This window comes from Sturnus vulgaris, chromosome 2, assembly GCF_052056855.1.
Source record: "Sturnus vulgaris isolate bStuVul1 chromosome 2, bStuVul1.hap1, whole genome shotgun sequence".
Classification (NCBI taxonomy): Eukaryota; Metazoa; Chordata; class Aves; order Passeriformes; family Sturnidae; genus Sturnus; species Sturnus vulgaris.
The window spans coordinates 100,605,217-100,623,561 of NC_142244.1; the positions used below are offsets into that span (position 1 = coordinate 100,605,217).

The 18,345-nt window shown below is 40.7% G+C and overlaps 1 protein-coding gene across 1 annotated transcript in view; it reads left to right on the top strand.

Annotated features, from left to right (window-relative positions):
- The first annotated feature begins 15,564 nt into the window (after positions 1-15,564).
- FRMPD4 (FERM and PDZ domain containing 4) overlaps positions 15,565-18,345 on the top strand; it is a 292,960-nt gene continuing 290,179 nt past the window's right edge. The window contains exon 1 of the mRNA XM_014875833.2: positions 15,565-15,749. Coding sequence (XP_014731319.2) covers positions 15,709-15,749 — 41 coding nt within the window. The 5' untranslated portion in view covers positions 15,565-15,708. The remainder of the gene's footprint in view (positions 15,750-18,345) is intronic.

Consider the following 18,345-nt stretch of genomic DNA (forward strand, 5'->3'; position numbering starts at 1 on the left):
CCTAGAGTGCCTGTACATTAATGCCTACAGAATGGGCAACAAATAGGAGGAATTAGGGCTATGATCTCATTGGAATCGCAGAAATGTAGTGGGATTCTTCGCACAACTGGAGAATTATGATGGATGGAGACAGACGTTTTGGAAAGAGTGGCAAGAAGGACGAATTATGCTGTATGTGAGGGAGCAGCAGAGACGGACGGAGCTCTGCTTTGGGATAGGTGGTAAAAGGGCTGAGAGCCTGTGTGTCAGGATAGGGGTCAAACAAACACAGGTGATGTTGTGGGTGTCTGCTACAAACTGCCCAGTCAGAAAGAAGTAGGTAAGGTCTTTTTCAGACAACTGGAAAAAGCCTCATGTTCACTGACCCTGGTCCTCATGGGGAGTTAGAATCATGGTGATAACTTCTGGTGTGAGTTGACTGAGTAGATAATGATGGGAGCTGCTTTGCTCATGTCACATTTACAACCAAGGAAGGGCCATTTGGAGATCTGAGGCTGTGAGCACCCTTGGCTGCAGTGATTATGATGACTGAAATTCAGAAGATGGAGGGAACAAGGCAAAATTAGGATTATAAACCTGGACTATAGCAGAGGAGACTTGGCCTTTTTCAGAGATCTGCTTGGAAGAATGCCATGCAATATGTCCCTGGAGAAAAGAGGGGTCAGGGAGAGCTGGTTCATTATCAAGGACCACTTTCTCCATCCTCAAGGGTGGTCCATATTAATGAACAGGAAATCAAGCAGAAGCAGTAGGAGGCCTGCATGGATAAACAAGGAGCTCCTGACTCAACTCAGACATTAAAAGGAAATATACAGGAAGGGGAAGCAGGGATTTCAGTGACATTTATGAGAAAACTCATCAAACATCAACAGTCTCAGTTTCCTAAAGAAAACCTGGTAGGGGACAGGACAAGGAATTTTAGTTACAGAGAGCAAAAAAACAATGCAGTCTATGCATTTCATATGGCACTGCCTATGGATCTGAGCAGGTTTAATTCTAACTTGGGACCTATCTGACAGAGAGCAACTTTAACGGAGTAAGAGACTTATCATCCATTGGGACAAAAAATGATCTGTGTTGTTGGTATTTTAGATGATGTCTCATAATTTTTCCCAATGCCTTTATATGGATAAGGAAAGAGTGATTGATGTAGAACTGGAGGGTCTTCATATCTTTGGCAAGTAAGACAAAGCAGGCCATCAGTCCTCTGATTGCATTTCATACAGTGGATATTTTCCAGCTCAGTGCTTAACCATTAACTTCTCAAGGTAAAATGACTACTCAGCACAGTGAATATATTGAACATTGTAGAAAGACATAGGAACCTTTAAATGGGCAAGAGTGGGTCATCCATCACTCCAGCTAATGGTATGTCTATTCCAAATTCTGGCTGCCTGGTATTCAGCTGGAAGGAGTCCATGAGTCAGGTGGTAAATAAGTTGGCTGTGCACATGCACACAAATCAAAAGTGGTATGAGGGCAGAGGTGATGGAATAATGGTAAACAGCATCTAAAAAAGTTTAAAAAATTTGCATTACTAAGTCTGCATTCTCAAAGTGCTCATTTTTTTTCCCCAGTTTTTTTTAATATAGAACTTAATGTCTACTATTTCACTGATGCCTAGGGCCAGAAATCTATGGAGAGAATCTGGTACTCAAAGTACAAAAACATATCTTCATTTTGCAAAGTTTCTGACCAGACACAGTGAAAAATAGCAAATATATTCAATAAAAAATACACATACTTTAGCACTTCCCTGATCTGCAAGGAAAATTTACGGGCTTCAGTTTAAAAGATGGTGTAGAAGGCTTTCTTGGACTATAACACTTTAAAAAGAGGATTTTTTAATATGTTTGTTGAAGAGATATCCACTTCCGTTTCATATAAATATATGTACTTATATACACACACACAATGATTTATGAAGGTGATATAGTTAGGTAGTATTACAGTAAGGCACAGTGATCAATGCACCACAAAGACATAAAGTTATGTGCTAATGGGTTTTTGATGTTGCTGGAAAAAAACCCAGGAGTGATAATATTAGCCGGATGATTCAAAACATGTATTAAAAATAACACTAATAAAGGTCAAAACTTTGCAAAAGGAACATTACAAAGCTCTTGGAAAGAGCTTCTGGGACTCTCAAGGCCTCAGCTGACTCTTGGGGATTATCAAGAAGGATCAGTCTTGATAAGGATCAGCCATCCTCGAGTATATGAAATGAGTAAAATAGCTTTGCTGTCCAGATTCACAGTGTATTTTTTAAGGTCAAGTAGAATCAGGAAATGTTAGAGGACCACAGAAACAAACCCTTCAAAACAGACTTAAGAGCTTCCCAACTTCAAAATTGTTATAAGCAGCAATATTCACCACGGTGCGAATCAGTTTCATCTACTGTATCCCTTACTTTTGGACTTAGTGTGTCCAGAACTAGTAGATAAATTCCTCTCATAGCCATATTTAGACTTCCCAAAACTAATAAATTGAGGTCTGCAGTGTACATCTAATGTGTTCAATGCTTTTATGATCTTTTTTCAGCAGCAAATTCACATAAAGCCTCACACCTTTCAACCACTCTGATTTATCAGACACTGCCATTAAATTATTAAGTCTGTAGAGATGAACGTGTGATACAGACCAATGCCAGAATTTATCAAACATTAAAACAAAGAAGGAACTAATTGGAATTGCTGTCTTTACACTAAAAATAATCCAAACCCTAGCTCAACAACACAGTCTTAGAATAATATAAAACTACTGTGTAGTGAGTATGCTCTTATCCCTGTTACAGAAATTTTATTACAGTCTTCCTTTAGGTGGCATTTGTTTGAATTATTTGAAGTAAATATGAAGAGGGATAAGGGCTGAAAGTATTCATAAAGTATTTTCTTGCAATATTACTCACAATATTACTCTCCTCTGATGTCTCTATCTGGTGAATTTAAAATTTCACTTTTTATATTATTTTAATTAAATTATAGAAAGCTTTTTGATAAATTATAATAAAAATTCTCACAATGTTACAATACTAACCTTAATTTTAAAGGATACTGTATTTTTAGTGTTTTTAAATCACATTGGTCTAAAACAAATATGCAATGAGACATCTGTCTAATCATTTTCTTTCAGTTACAGAGAGAAAAAATAAAAATAATTCCAGTGATTCCAACTGCTTTTCTTACAAACTATCATATAATTTGAAGAAAAATAATGAAACTATACACAAAGCTGGTTTTAATGGGATTTTGGAAATTTTTGTGTTCTTACTGAGGCAATTGACTATCAAAGCCAACTCCTGAAAATGTGCATTGTTTGGTAAATTTGTATTTTATTCACAGTAGGATGGTGTGAAAAATATCAGCCATGGAAAATAACAGTCAGAGTCTACAGATATCTTATTACAATGTCAAAACGAAACATCTTTCATGTAAATTATGCTAGCAACAAAATATAAATTATGACCATAGAAGTGAATGGAGAAACTCTTTATCAATTAATATAGAATATAAATTTTTTTGTCTCTGTTGTATCAGCATATAAATTTAATATAGGCTATTTCTAACCTTAAATTGCCATGCAGTTACCAGTCCACTGCTTCTGGAACGAATATGCTCCAGAAGATTACCCGTGATGTTTGAAATTCAGCCTGGGTGTTTCATGAGGCAAACTGACTTGCATTCTTCACCTCAAAAGTCTTGTATTTGTTCGTGCAAGTTGCAGAACAATTCAAAGTAATCAGGGTGATAAAAGCAGTGAAATCTCATTTTCCTGAAAGCTTTTACTGTTCTTATTGCAGTGTGTTAGTCTGGTGTTCTTAGTCCAGCGTGTTTTGAAGTTAAATTGTAAATTGGAAGGTTTTCAGGTAGATGCTAAGAATGTCTGCATAGGCCCTAGAAGCATATGCCCTTTCTGGTGAACCTTTTAAACATAAGATATGCAATTAATGCATACAAACTCATAAAAGCTGCAGACTAAATGAGCGAATTCCCAAAATCAATTATAGAAAATTAGCATAACTTTTTTCCTTTAAAAAACTTATGGCCTACTGTCACCCTTTCCATTTAAGTCTTATACCAACATCCTTAGCACCTCAAAGCTACCATGATTAATAAAAAAAATCTGAAAAATCTGTTTCATATTGCTTCCTCAAACTGCAGAGTTTCTGTCCACCTCAGTGACCTAAAATTTACGACTGTCAGATTCCAAACCCTGTATAGTGATCACTTATGATTTCATAATAACTTAGAACTATAAACAGATATTTTACCTCAAATAGGGTGTAAAATTCTGTAAAATATTTGTGTCTAGTTCTGGTGTCTTGTAATATACAATGGCTATATGCCTGCATTGCTCTGATGGAGAGACAAAATATTTTTTGTATTTTGGAGGGCTTTATACTTGTGTGAATATTATTTTCCCTGTCATTCTAAGGACTATGCTTTGTAACTAGGCAACCATGCTATAGAGCATTATAGTATAACTTTTTTAATTCTCTAAAAATGATTGTTATTTGTCCACATTGTTCTCCAAATTTTTCTATGATGCTGCATAAACAGACAAATCATGGGTTTGTGCCTTTGCACTACATTGCCTTTATTGATTATATTTACCTGTATTGTGGGTGATCTTCAGAGCTTATTTCTGCCTTCATTCCTTGTTAGCAATTACCAGTCATTCATTTTTCCACTTTGTGGGAGTGGATCCAAACCAAAAATATGATCAATTGTTTCTCTGTCCCAATGATTCTTTTGTGCAGGACTCTGTGGTGCTAAGCATGACCATTACTCCTTTTCATCTACAAGGTCATGATTGTTTTAAGCTGTCTTGGCACCAGTGAGCACCACAACTCTTAACTTGGTGATTTCTCATCTAAGCAGTGCTAAGGGCTTTGAGTTTTTCCACTCAAAGTGGGACAAAACTGAGATTTAAGTGAGAATTTCTGTACCATATTTATTGCAAAAGATAAAGGTACTGCCAGACTTCTAATAACAGAATTTGTATCTGTTCCTCTACCTTATGAATTTCATCATCAAGCAGTCAAACAAAAATTGTAAAGGATTAATCATTAGCAAAGGACAGGAGGGTTTTGCAGATAATGTCTCTAGGGGGAAAGTGCAGAGTGGGATGAGCCTGGATGTATGCAATTAACGTGGTATGAATGTAATATTAGTTGCCTCTGGCATTGCTGTCTCTTCCTTGCCTTGGACCAATATGAATCCCTCAAAGCTAAGACCAAGAAGCCTCCATTGGGAAGTATGGCTGCCCACTTATTCTGGTAGATGGTCTTGGGACGAGTGTGACTTCAACTTTGCACTGTGCACCCTTATGCAAAAAGCCTGTCCCTAGATTGAATTCAAAGTGTTATTTTTGACATTAAAAAATAATTTAATGGGCAATCATTTAAACCCTGGTGACATGACTCTTAAGTAAAAGAGAATCAAGATTATACCGAATTACACTGCAATGCAATACACAATTTGTGGTGTATTTAGCCTTGTGCTTCAGAGCTCATACATGTCCTTATTCAGGCACAGGGATGGCATTGTGTGCCTCAATATAAGAAAGATATAAAGCCATTAGAGAGTGTCCAAAGGAGGGCCACAAGGATGGTGAAGGGTCTTGAGGGAAAGCCTTATGAGGAGCAGCTGAGGGCACTTGGTCTGTTCAGCCTGGAGAGAGGGAGAACGAGGGGAGACCTCACTGCAGCTACAGCTTCCTTGTGAGGGGAAGAGGAGGAGCAGGCACTGATCTCTGATCTCTGGTGACCAGAGACAGCAGTCCCAAAGGAATGGCTTGAAGCTGTGTCAGGGGAAGTTTAGGTTGGATATTAGGAAAAGGTTCTCCACCCAGAGGGTGGTTGAGCACTGGAAAGGGATCCCCAGGGAAGTGGTCACAACATCAAGCCTGACAGAGTTCAAAAAGCATTTAGAAAATACTATTGGGCACATGTGACTCTTGGAGATGGTCCTGCACGGGGCCAGGAGTTGGACTTGATGATCCTTGTGGGCCCCTTCCAACTCAAATATATTTTGTGATTTAGTATAACTGCTTCCTTTAACACAGTTGACAGACCACAGATCTCTGCTCCTTTCAGTTTACTCTGGTGAATGGTCCAAGCTTATCTTAACACAGACACTACCTGAGATATCCAATTCAGGAACACAAGCAGTGGTGCAGCAATGAAACCCCACGTTTAACTTCTCCCACTCCTTCCCCTAATAAACCAAAACACAAGCCAAACAAACAAACAGTCAGATCCTAGATGGACAGAATTGCCCTCAGAAAATGCTTGCAGTCAGTCTCCACTGACTTCATAGGGGCCTGGGAGAACTACTCAGAAGTTTTAAGGTGACTTTCAGGTAAGCAGTTTGTTCCTTTCAGTGCAAACGCCTTAAGCAGGAAGTTGATGGGTGTAGTCATGACCCCTACAGTGTGATTCCATTCATCTTCCTACTTCAATGGCTTTTTGACAATTTGGCCATTCATCTGGCAGAGATGTAGGAGAAGTGTGCCCTGGAGGACAGCCAGCATTATGGAGTTGGCCTGATGGATAACCAGAATAATTATTCAAGTGCATGGTCTGATACAACTATGTATGTATTTTTAATTTTATGTGTTTCAAAACCTCCAATATCCTGACAAGTTTTCAAATTGTGCTAAGCCAAAGAAGTCATGAGAAATTGTTAAACCAGATGTCGTGCATCTCTTTCTTACATGTTTTTCTTGAGGCAGTCTGAGAACACTGGGTTCTCAGTGACTGGGGCAGACTTGGTTTGGAATTTCATGGGCATCTGATTTGTCTCCCTTAAGTGTATGTTGTACTCTTGTTAAGAGGGACCTCTTGGAGGAAGGGGAGTTGTTCCTTCCCCAAAGGGCACTGAGTGTGCTCAAAGAGAGAAGGTTCAGTAGACTGTAGGATTCACTGAAAAGGTAAGTTATAGAAAGGGGTTTGGACGTCATGCATGGTTTGGTTTAGAAGATGAAAACAAAGATGGCAGAGCAAGCCAGCAGGCTTTGGAGGTGAAGGAATAAATTTCCAGAGGACTGGAGCAGACAAAGTAGAATTTGCAGCCAATCAGAAAACTGTAAAGTTAGCTGCAATCATGGACTACCCTTCAAAGCACACTGGACTTGGAAGAACTCTGTAGAAAATTCAATTTCTCTTAATGTCTTGTCTCCTCTTTAAAAAGCTAAGATTTTAGGTTTCAGTGTTCATTCAGACAAAACTTTTATGTCTGAGCAATGTAATGCAGACATGCAATAACCTAACTTTGAAAGAATCATCCGGGGGAAAAAAAAGTGCTTTGGCATATTGTAAACAAATAATTGTACTAGTCTCAGCAGAGAAATACAAGAGCCTTTAATAGGACATTTATATAATCTTAAAACCACTCATAAGGTACTCACTGATTTAAATCTACAGTCACAAAAGTATTTCATGGAACATAAAGTGAGCAGCCTCTCTCCTCACCTCTTCCTTACTGCTGCACTGCAAATAAAAGGAAAAATCTCATATAGCTCTGTGTTCCTTGCTGCATGAAGCCAGCAAGGTTCTTGACAGTTTCACTGATATTATTCTGGCTGCTAAGCTCCAACATAGTTCTGAACCCCAGCCATTTTATGAGGCCAGCTGCGATTTGAAAATACCAACGCCTGATGTTTACATGGAATAAGTCCTGATTTCTTGAATTTGACTAAAATTCACCTGCAGCTACAGAAACGAGAGCAATAGGTTAGGCAGTGGGAACAATTTTCCTACTGGTTTTGTGGAAATTATGCTATGCTTCTTTTTTGCCAGAGCTAGGAATATCTGCTAACCATGTTACTGCTCTTTCATGAAATAGAATCACTTTTAATTCCTTTATTATTGTTGTATTTGGATGTAAAATGCTTATCTGGAGAAGATCTGGGTGCACATTACAAAATTTAGATCAGAATTCGGCAACCATTTCTGTGACAACCCCCACATAGCACCAAAATAGCTGCTCTGAAAAGAAGTGATATGAGGCACATGATTAAATGTCAGTGAATTCTAAAGACTGTTTCTACTAGGGAGCACAAAGAAAGTGATCTTGCATTGTGCTCTAAAATGCCTCTACCCTGTAAGCTGATCTGCACCGACTGATGGTTCTTATGCTGTGCTTTCTCTTTGACTCCCTTTTGACTCCAGAGGGTGTGCATGTCCATTTGTGTGATTAAGGTGCATGATCTAGGCTGACACAACCTGCCCTGGGGAATGCTCTTCAGCCCATCTCTTTGCTTTCAACTTCAGGGTGCAGCATGCTGCAAAAGGGGAAGGGTAAAGCAGGTCAGAGATAATGAGCATGGAGACAAATCAGGTTAGAAATTTCACCCAGATTAGGACTGGTAGTCAAACAGGTGAGTAGAGGTGTGAAGCTCTCTTGTTTCTTAATGACCCGGGCAAACAGATTTCTGTTAGCAGGACACATGGCACAAGAGCCTTCCCATGCAGGTTATTCAGGCATGTGACAGGCCACCTGCTGATAGAGATTGGAAGGCTGGTTTTCTATTCCCTCCTAACTGAAAGCTTTAGGCTTGTATATTGCAGTAAGTAGTTTTCTAAATGTGCTGTATTTGCAGGATACCATTCATCAACTGTAGTACATTTCTAAAAATGGCACGCTCTTTCCTAAGAAAATTATGTGAACTTCATGGCATGTTTTTGTCCCTTTCAGCTTTGCAGTCTCCACTGGTCTTTCCACATACCATATTCCCAAGACAGTTAGTCTCCAGTATTTATTGTTAAAACATGTTAGGGACTAATTTTCTGTTCTAGAAGCACTATAGAGCCTGAACAAAATTAAAATCCTTAGTGACACTCACCAGTGGTCACTTGAATAAACAGACGTGTCTTGAGCATGCAAGACTCCTTACCATGTTACCCAGTATGCTGAGCAAGTAACTCTCTTACTGTACTTTAGACTACAGATAGAATTGCAGTCTTCCACATAGAAAAAACAACGTTCTTAGTGTAGGCCACATGAAATAGTTGCCTGTACACACCTTGAGAACACAGATTTACACTGAGAACAAGCCCTGATGCACAGACTGGCTGTTCTGTTGATGCTACGGTGAGGAAGAGCAGCTGCATGTGCTGTAACTCACCTTAGCTAAGAGTAATTCCTCACTGCCTGGGACCTCACATATAATTCACAGGCCTAAATGTATTAAATCTGCAATTAAGATTAAAAGAACACACCGTAGTGGTTAAAATATGGGATGTGTGATCTTTCAAACTGCAGGCTGGAAATTTTAAGACTACATACTGAAGTTTTTCCCTTCAGATACTCAGGCAACTTTGTATAAGCTGCTTGGTTTATAAAAGTACTTAGCAATCTCTTTTTCATTTGTGAATGTTTGGTATTACTGACAAGTAGGCCACCTATGTGCAAGTGCCTAAATATGGACTGAGAAAACTAGGTTTTGGCACCCAGATACAAATGCTGTGTCTGTGAAGTTTCTGTTCATTGTGAAAAATCTCTTCTTTTTTTTTTTTTCCTCTCTTTCCTCTGACTGTAAGCTATTTTGCACTTGTGAAATTGCTTTTTTCCCTCTTTGCTCCGATGCTTGCATATACTTCCCAGGAAAATACACACAGAACAAAAGTTTACAGTATCTCTTGAGTTTCACCATGATGTCCCATTCTAACATGGAAAACAACAAATACTTTGTGTTCAGAAACAGACAAGCTGACAAATTTTTAATCCATAACTAATATGCGAATCTGCAACTGAGAATAATAATAAAAGAAATATTTTAAACTTCAGACTACAAACAAAAACAAAGGCTTCCTACCCCAATATGGTTTTACCATAACAATCTTGTCCTTGGTTTTGAGATCTTAATAAAAAATTGAATATACCTCTGATTTTTAAAATTCAACACATATTTGATCATTTTAATCATAGATAGTACCAGAAAGACTTCAGTGGTAGTCCTAGTTTTTAACATTTTTTTAATTTAGAAATGATCACTTTCTCTGAAGTGCCACAAAATTTTCATTCTGCAGTGGGTTTTCGTTAAAGTACGGAAAAAGCCCTGATGGCAGAATCAGGAGTGCCTTTGAGAAAGAGGGTGGATGAGGTTTTATTTTTCCTCAATTTTCCTTTTATTGTGAATAAATTTTAAGCACAGGTGCTCATACATTAGCATTTCAAATTTCTTTTTTCTTTCTCATCTCTATATATTTTCTTATCATTTGTGAAGTCATATTTATTCAACCAACACTTAAACAAATGCTTAAGTTTGTAATTGTTTCAAGTTATATTTTAGACTAAGTGAAGCCATGAATAGGGCTGATTATAAGCATATCTAAGATTTTCTTGAATTGGGTCCATTTGTCAGTAAAAGAGCACTTGTAGATAACAGTTCTTTCCATATTCTGACTTGAATATTTCATACATACCCATTCCAGAAAAGTGAAACATTTTTAATAGATAGTTGCATTTTAAAATAAAGAATTCATTAGCATTGTCTTATTCATTGCAGTAGAAAATGTTACTCTCTTTATGTTGTCTAAGGTCCTCTTCCTTATCTTGATCTCATCTGCATATTGGAGCATAGCAAAATATTCTATTTAATGGTGTTTTTTAAATGCAACCGGTTCAATATACTGCAAAACTTTTCAGTCCATAACAGAAACCAGTAGTTTTTGTTAACTGCCTTGATAACAGATCTGCTTACATAGGTTTGACTACATATGTATGGCTTCACCAGAATTGTTGCATCAGTTGAAATATTCTTGCTTATATTATTCTATGCACTTCAGCATCCTTTAGTCTTCCAGATTTGTTTCTTAATTGGCGAGAAAGAAAACCTTGCCTGCTATTTACATTTTCTATCTATGATCTAATTTTGCACTTTATGTGACATACCATATCCACCACACTAAATTATTCAGCAAAAATGAAAACATGCAGGGCTTAACAGTGTGTATTGGTCAATTATAAAATAGGTCTGAAAAATAGCTATTTGACAAAGGTGCCAAAAATGACATGTAGAAGCTGGTGCATAGATTCAACATAAGCAGAGGGACTTCTTGATAATGCTAGACATGTAGAAAATGAAATGTAGACATGGAGAAAATCTGTAATGATTACTTTGTTTTTATATAGAATTGTATAGTGTTGGTAAGCACCAGGATATAGAAACAGATTCTAAAAAACCACATATTTTAAAGGACCAAGGCTGCAAAAAAGAATATAACAGTATAAAACACAAGTTCTCAGAGTACTACTGGACTTACTACATGACAGAATCATAACCAACCATCTTTAGAAATAACATTCAGTAAGTAGCAGATCACAATGACAAAATATCTTCGTTTAAAATTTTGCATCACCAGATATGTATTAACACCTCCTTACTCAATGGTTTTTATTAACACATTTCTCTACACATTGTTGCCATTTGGATATGAGTAATATCAAGCACTGCAGAAAAATCATAGAACCTTTAGCTCTTATCTAAAAAAAGCCATTCCAACTTGATGAATTTCAAACCATTTTGAAGATGCGACACAGCACTTTGAAGTGTCTTTTAAAATATTTCAAATCATTAAAAACTCTACTTGACTAGTCTTAAAATGAGAGAAAAACTGGTGAGACCTACAGAAATATTAAAATATTATGTGCTTGGTTTACAATTCTACCTGTCTTCATTTAAATTATCTGGGATCAAATTTGATGCATTTTATAAATGACAAGAGATACTTGGTCCTGCTGCAGGGCAAAAATTTGTGCTGTGTGGTATCCAGAAAATCCCAAAGCATCTTCTTCTGGGGATTATTTAGTGCCTCACTAGAAAAAATATAAAACCTTAGAACTCAAGAACAAAAAAATTAGTGTTTCTTCATGTCAATTGTAAAGATATATACAATGCATCTTTATAGCAGATTCTCTAGGACCAAAACAACAGGGTTTTCAAAAAATTAAGTTTTACAGTGACTAGTTTTACAGATTACTTGGTTTTAAAGTTTAGGTAGTACAACATTGCTGTCTCCATTACATGTCTGCCGTTTCCTTCAGAACAGAGAGCATCATAAAATGACACAGATTCCCTTCTCTACAAATGCTTATGAAACTGCTATACTTTATGAAGTGAAGGCTTTTACTGACCCAGAGTCTACACAAGGATGTCTATGATTACACAAAGCATTAGTACTAAGTGTCCTAATTTGATTACTCTGGCCAGGGATAATAAAAAGGTATCAGCACATGGTAACAAAGCATCCTCAAAAAAGCTGTATTTACTATGCTATTCTAAAAAAAAAAAAAAAAAAAAGTAAAAAGCCAGGTAAGAATTCAGCCAGGAATTGATGTCAGATTTCTACTTTAAGATTAGGAATTTTCATGTTCAATTATTATTTGTTACTGAGATACTGAGTATAGGTTGGTTTGCTGTCTCTGGCTCTCTGTTCTCATTCAGTGTTTACATGTACCATTGTCACATTCAAATGGGCTTTATTTCACCTGACTTTAGTCGTCTGGAAGACAGTCCTCTAGTCAAAGGTAGGCATCTGTGCTTCCTCCCACTGGGGTTAACAAAGGAAATAAAGCACCTGTAAAAGGCAATTTATGTCACTTTTCCTAGAAAGAGATGGTTTGGAGTGATAGGTACATGTGCACCATAGAGGTAGGGTATGACTAGCTGAGCCTGCATCCTGAACTTCTGGTAGTTATTGAGAGGAATCCCACTCTAGTAACTGAAAGGTATAAATATATGTGCTAGAGTGCAGTCATGACACAGTCTAATTGATATTCCTGCAAATGAAGATAAAATACCAAAATATTATTTCAATGTACAGTTGATAGCTTCAAAGCCAGTCCAAACTACACACATCAACACTCGCTCTTGAAACAGAACAACGCCCACCACTTTGCTTCTTTGGGTAGGCAAATTTTAATCTTTTACTATGAGACTGACAGTTTTGTATCCAGTTGCTATGACAGCAGAAGCCAAAGAACCATGAACCAAAGTTCACTCTCATACCCCAGCCTCCTTCCCCATGCATGATTCTCACATTGCACAGCTCCAAAAGGTTGTCAGCTTTTAGCACAGTAGGAAGGACTCTTGCCCAGGTTCTCTTTTCATGTCTCACATCTGAGAGTAAGACTTGTGATACTGCTATTAATGGACCTCCAGTATGTTGGCTAGTCCAAGAGTATCTCCACAGGCATTCTGGAAAATTTGCAATGTTGCAATAGCTTCTGCTTAGGAAAACAAAAATATAAAAGTAACTATAAACATAGCAATATGACATATATCTATTTGGAAAGCCAAAAAAAGAGGAGATAATTTCAGCTTCATTTCAAATTTTAACAACTTTCATAAAGGCCTATCATTTTGGGTACACACCCTGTGTTTACCGTGTTGAAGTTTATAAACAACAATCTTTTTTACCTCTTAGTCTTTGTTTTGCTAAGCAAAACTCTTTCTCTTCATAAGACTGACTCTTCATTACCTTTAACACTCCTGCGCCTGCTCTTATTTTTCATAAATGTACCTTTTAAATAAGCTGAGTATGGCATTTCTGATCAGATCTTATGCTTTCTGCTTTTCTATATATCTCTACTGGAAATACTTCAGCCACTCCATCCTAAGATCACATTTGCCTTTCCATTGAAAGACTCTGAAACCACAAAAATTCCAGTGACCCCTTAGAATTTCTTCATTTCTCTGGCACTCACCACTATGCTTTAAGGAACCTTTATGTGAGAAGCCTTGGAGCATGAAGTGCTCAAGATGAGAGCCTTGTTTGATACAGAACATATGTGCTTAATTTTATATATGGTGTATCATTTCATCAGCTTCAGTTAGCTTTGTAGGATCTTGGCCTATCTCCTCAGTCTATAAATAAATAATGACAGATTTATAAATAAATCAGTTTCTAACCAGCTGAAACTGTGTTATCTTTGTAGCTTTTACCAATCAATAGAGCAGCATGAATGACAGGCACAGGTTCTGCAGTTTTAAAAAAATATAGTATAACAATAAATAAATAGAGTGCATGTAAGTACCACATAAATATTTTGATGCACTAGCACAAAATATTTCATATGGTGTTTCAGAATATGCCCAAGTCGTTAACATCTATGCTAGACCAGAAAGTGCTTTTTAACTGGCAGTTCAATGTTCTCCCAGTATAAATAGATGATCAATCATTCTTTGTTGCTATTGTTTTAAAGAATAGTTTGAAACCCAATTCACACTGAGTGTTAGGACGGCTTGTTCTTTTTGTTCTCTTATCAATACAAGTTTTAATGTTAGAAAAGTGCATTGTTTTCTCTGACTTCACGAGTATATGTTCTTGGCTGGTGGGAGAGTGCAGGTGCAAGCCTGCAGAAGAGACTGAAACTCTGTGAAAGCACGACGTAAAGCACATATTCAGAGAACAAACACGCCAATGAAAACACTTGAGTGGAGAAAATCCATTCCCATACTGAGAATTATTGCACTACAGTGCAGAGTTTGTGTGGAGATGAATTTGAATTTCACCTGCCTTCCTGCTCTGCTCACTCAGAGGAAACTTAAGGAGACCTAAACTCCAGTGCCTCATTTAAAGGCTGATGCAGGACATAAGGCAATGCATCCGTACGGTTCTTGTGTCAGGAGCCCTGGATTTACCATTTTTCCAGAAGATGTGGTATGAAGAATGTTTGACTTTGATTATGTTGCCACAAACCGGCCTTGTCATGTTCCTGTCACAAGGAGAGTCCGTTCGCTCAGGTGTCTTTCCTGGCATGTACAGAGAGGTCACAGGATGGTGCCAGAAGCCAGGCGGTGGATTTCAGCCCGGTGCCTGTCCTCGCTCCACCACTGATGAGCACTCAGTGCGAGGGCTGAAAGCCAAAAGGCCCTTCCCCACCCTGGGGAGCTGCATGGAGCAGCGTGATCGTCGAAGCAAAGACAGCTCTCTGCTTTCCCAAGTTTTTGCTTTGCAAGGCCCAGGGTGGTGCTGCTGCCGGACCGGGGAGGCGCCGCCTCCTACTTACCAGGGCTCGCTCAGCGTTCCGGGCCCTGCCCGGGAACAGCAGCCGTGTCCCTCATACCCCGACCCCTGCCCTCCTTCCCGGGCACCGGGGCTCCGGGAGGCCTTGCGGGAGCCCTGGGCTCAGCCCGGCGGCCGCAGCGCCGCCTCGGGCTGGAGCGGGCGATCGGCGCTCGCCCCGGCCACCGCCCGCGCCCTCCGCTCGCCCACCGGAGCAGCACACGGCCGGCGAGGGGAGAAGCCAGCCCGGTACACCCTGCGCTCTGCTCAGCACGCCCGCCGCCTCCCTCCTCTGGGGCACTGCAGCGGGGCGGCGGAGCGCTGCCGCCTCCCCCCCGGCTCCCGGAGCGCAGGCTGCGGGCAGCGCTCCTGCCGGGCAGCCCCGGAGCCCGCTCCGCTCCGCTCGGCTCCGGACTCACCCCGGAGAGCGCCCGGCAGGCGGGGAGCGGGGCGGGGGGAGCGCAGGGGGAGGGCTGCGCGCAGATGAGCGCTGGTCCTGCGAGATGCTGCACGCCCAGCTCCCCGCCGGAGGGGGGTAGCAGCCGCTGTCTCCGCCGGCTCCTGCTTTTTTGCAAGGGCTGTTGCTGCCGCTGGACGCAACCTTCTCCCGACATGGAGCTGCTGCTGCCACCGCCGCCGCTGCTGCTGCTGCTGGAGTGAGTGAGTGTGACGGGCAGAGCTAGCCGGCCGCATGGATGGATGTGTTTAGCTTTGTGAAGATTGGGAAGCTCTCCAGGTAGGTGTTTGCTGCCACCGCTGCTGCTCCGCGAACCGCGGGCGCTGCCCGTGTCCTGCGGGGCAGGGAGGGATGGGGGCTGCCCGGCGTGGGGAGCGCCCGCGCCGCTCCCAACTTCTGTGGCAGCGGGGCGAGGGTCTCGCTGTCGGGGTGGGGCAGTGGGGGCTCGCTGTCCCTGCCATCTGCCCGGGCCGCGCCGGTGTCCCTGCGTGGGATGGGTCGTGCCCCTCTCCCTTGCGAAGGGACAATGAACTGCGGCCGCAGTTGGGCGAGAGAGGTGCCCTCCGTGAGACGCCGGCCAGAATGGGCGGCCAGAGCGTTTCTGGCAATGCGCGGTGGCGGTGTGTGAGGGGTGTGTTGGTGCTTGGGGGTGGTGGCCGCGGTGCAGGTCTCGGTCATCTGCCGGAGCGGGGCCGAAGTTCCGAGGAGCGAGCGGCGCTGGCCGGGCCGCGCTGCCGGGGTCTCGCCCTGCCCCTCCGCTCCGCTGCCGCGGAACGCGCCCCTCGGGCACGCCGCCTCCCCGCAGCCGGTGTCTGGGAGAAGTGCCGAAATCCTCGCCGCTCGCACCGTTTGTGAGCGCTGCCCCTCCGCCGTTTCACACGGTGATGGGTGCAGGGGCGCGAGTGGGTTTGGCGTCTCTTCTCCCTTGCTTGTAAGGCTCGTACTTCTCGTTGTCTAAATATGTGGTTCATTTGTATTATTTTTCTCTATTTCTTTGTTTTCCGAATAAACCTTATCCTGAATGGCCTCAGAGTTGTGGTCTCAGCCTGTGGACTGTTGCGTTTGCAGCTGGTTGCCAGGCCTGGAACTGCATAGATAGATCAAGAGGCACAACAGCCCCTGTTACAATGTTCCACCGTAGTTACGCGTAACTGGAGGTAGCCCTTCGCAGCTACACCGGGGATTGTGCTCTATCTCAAAGATGCCGTACGAAAGTACTCGAGTCACATTTTTTTTTTTCAGGGTTCTGGTATGGATAATCTTCCTAAAGGATTTAGCTTTGATCACTGTAACTAGGAGTGTTTCAAATTCTTATGATTCACTGGTTCCTACACCATAGTTACTGTATCCTTTTCTGTTTATGAGGCACGTATGAGGCAGAAATTGGATGTTGTACAGAAGGGAGAAAGGCCTTATTAAGGAAATAAAAAAGGTGGCTTGCTCCAGTGGCAGTCAGGTAGGGAGCTTGTCAAAATGACAAGTGGTCTGTAAAGAACAAATATTGCATGGCTGGAAGTTACAGAGTGCCACAGGTGCAGGCACTGCCTTTATCCCCCAAAATTCCCACCATTGCACCTGGCTGTGATTACAGCTCTGCTTGTGGCATGCCAGCACAGAACAGCTGCTGTCATTCAAGCACAACATTGTCTCATCCTGCTCACAGCAATTTTACACCGTGTGACAGTGACAATACAAGCAGCCCCCTCGGCTTGCCTTGGGTGGTGTTACTGCCTGATGCCGCTAGAGCTGCAGCAGCCGGAACTACAGCAGAAACTTTGAGGAGAAGGAAAATATGCTCACATAGATAAGGAATAGGTCATGTAGTATGATATTTATTTCCAGGTAACTGAATTGCATGACTTTTTTTTTTTTTTTTAATTATGTTTTAGAAAAGCTCCCAGGTCTTCACATTACACTTGGTCTAGAATCAAAGGCAGAGAAAGGGATGCGCCATTCAAAAATTTTATTATGTCAGGTGCATGCAGTTTTTAGATATATGTATTGTAAACTTGAGTCTTTCTTGGTGTGTACAAAATCTAGCTTGCTGCATACTTGAAGACAAAGCTAAGATTTCTATTTAAGTAAAGACAGATCATAGAAATTCTTCAGAAGGACCTGAAGGTTCCTTCTGAAATGAAATTGCAAGTTTCAATGCTTGTATCTGCCTCGACTTCATTTAAGGATGTGAAATACTCACGGCCTGTGTTTGTCTTGTAGATTGCAGTAAATGATTTCTGTACTGAGCTACACTTTTAATTTCTAATTTTCCGGTTGTTAAAAGACATAATAGTTTACACAGGACTTGACTTTATTTGCTGTTTCCTAGGTTACAGCCAGGTATCTCTTCCAATTTTATGAGAGCTTCATGAAGAAGACAAGTTCTAGTGTAAACCTAATTTTTAGTCCCTTTGTGCATTTGGGTTGGAAAACGAGTTTGCCCAAAAATACCAGTTGTTTGCTGCTAGAAGAAAGGCCTTTCTGAAGAAAATATTTGACTGAGAGTGTGATCTTACAGGCAGATTACCTACAGATACTTGTTTTGAACATAGCTGCTGCTGAACTTATTTTGAATTTTATTTCATTGTGCATTCAGATCGCCTCATTTTAAGTTGCAAGTCTTTTATTCTTTTATTACAGTTTTATTCTGCAGCCTTGGTTCTGCAGGCAGTGGCACACCTAAGCTCTGCTATGCATGACTACTGGAAGGGATACTTCCTAAAGTCATGATATGATTTTAGTGGATCTGGTAAGAACTTAAATTTTGTCTTGAGCAATCAACATATAAATGTTTTATCTGGAATAATCTTAAAATGAGGTTTAAAGTCCTAGAAGATGGCTACTAGATATAAAATTTTACGTAGCATGCATAATTTGT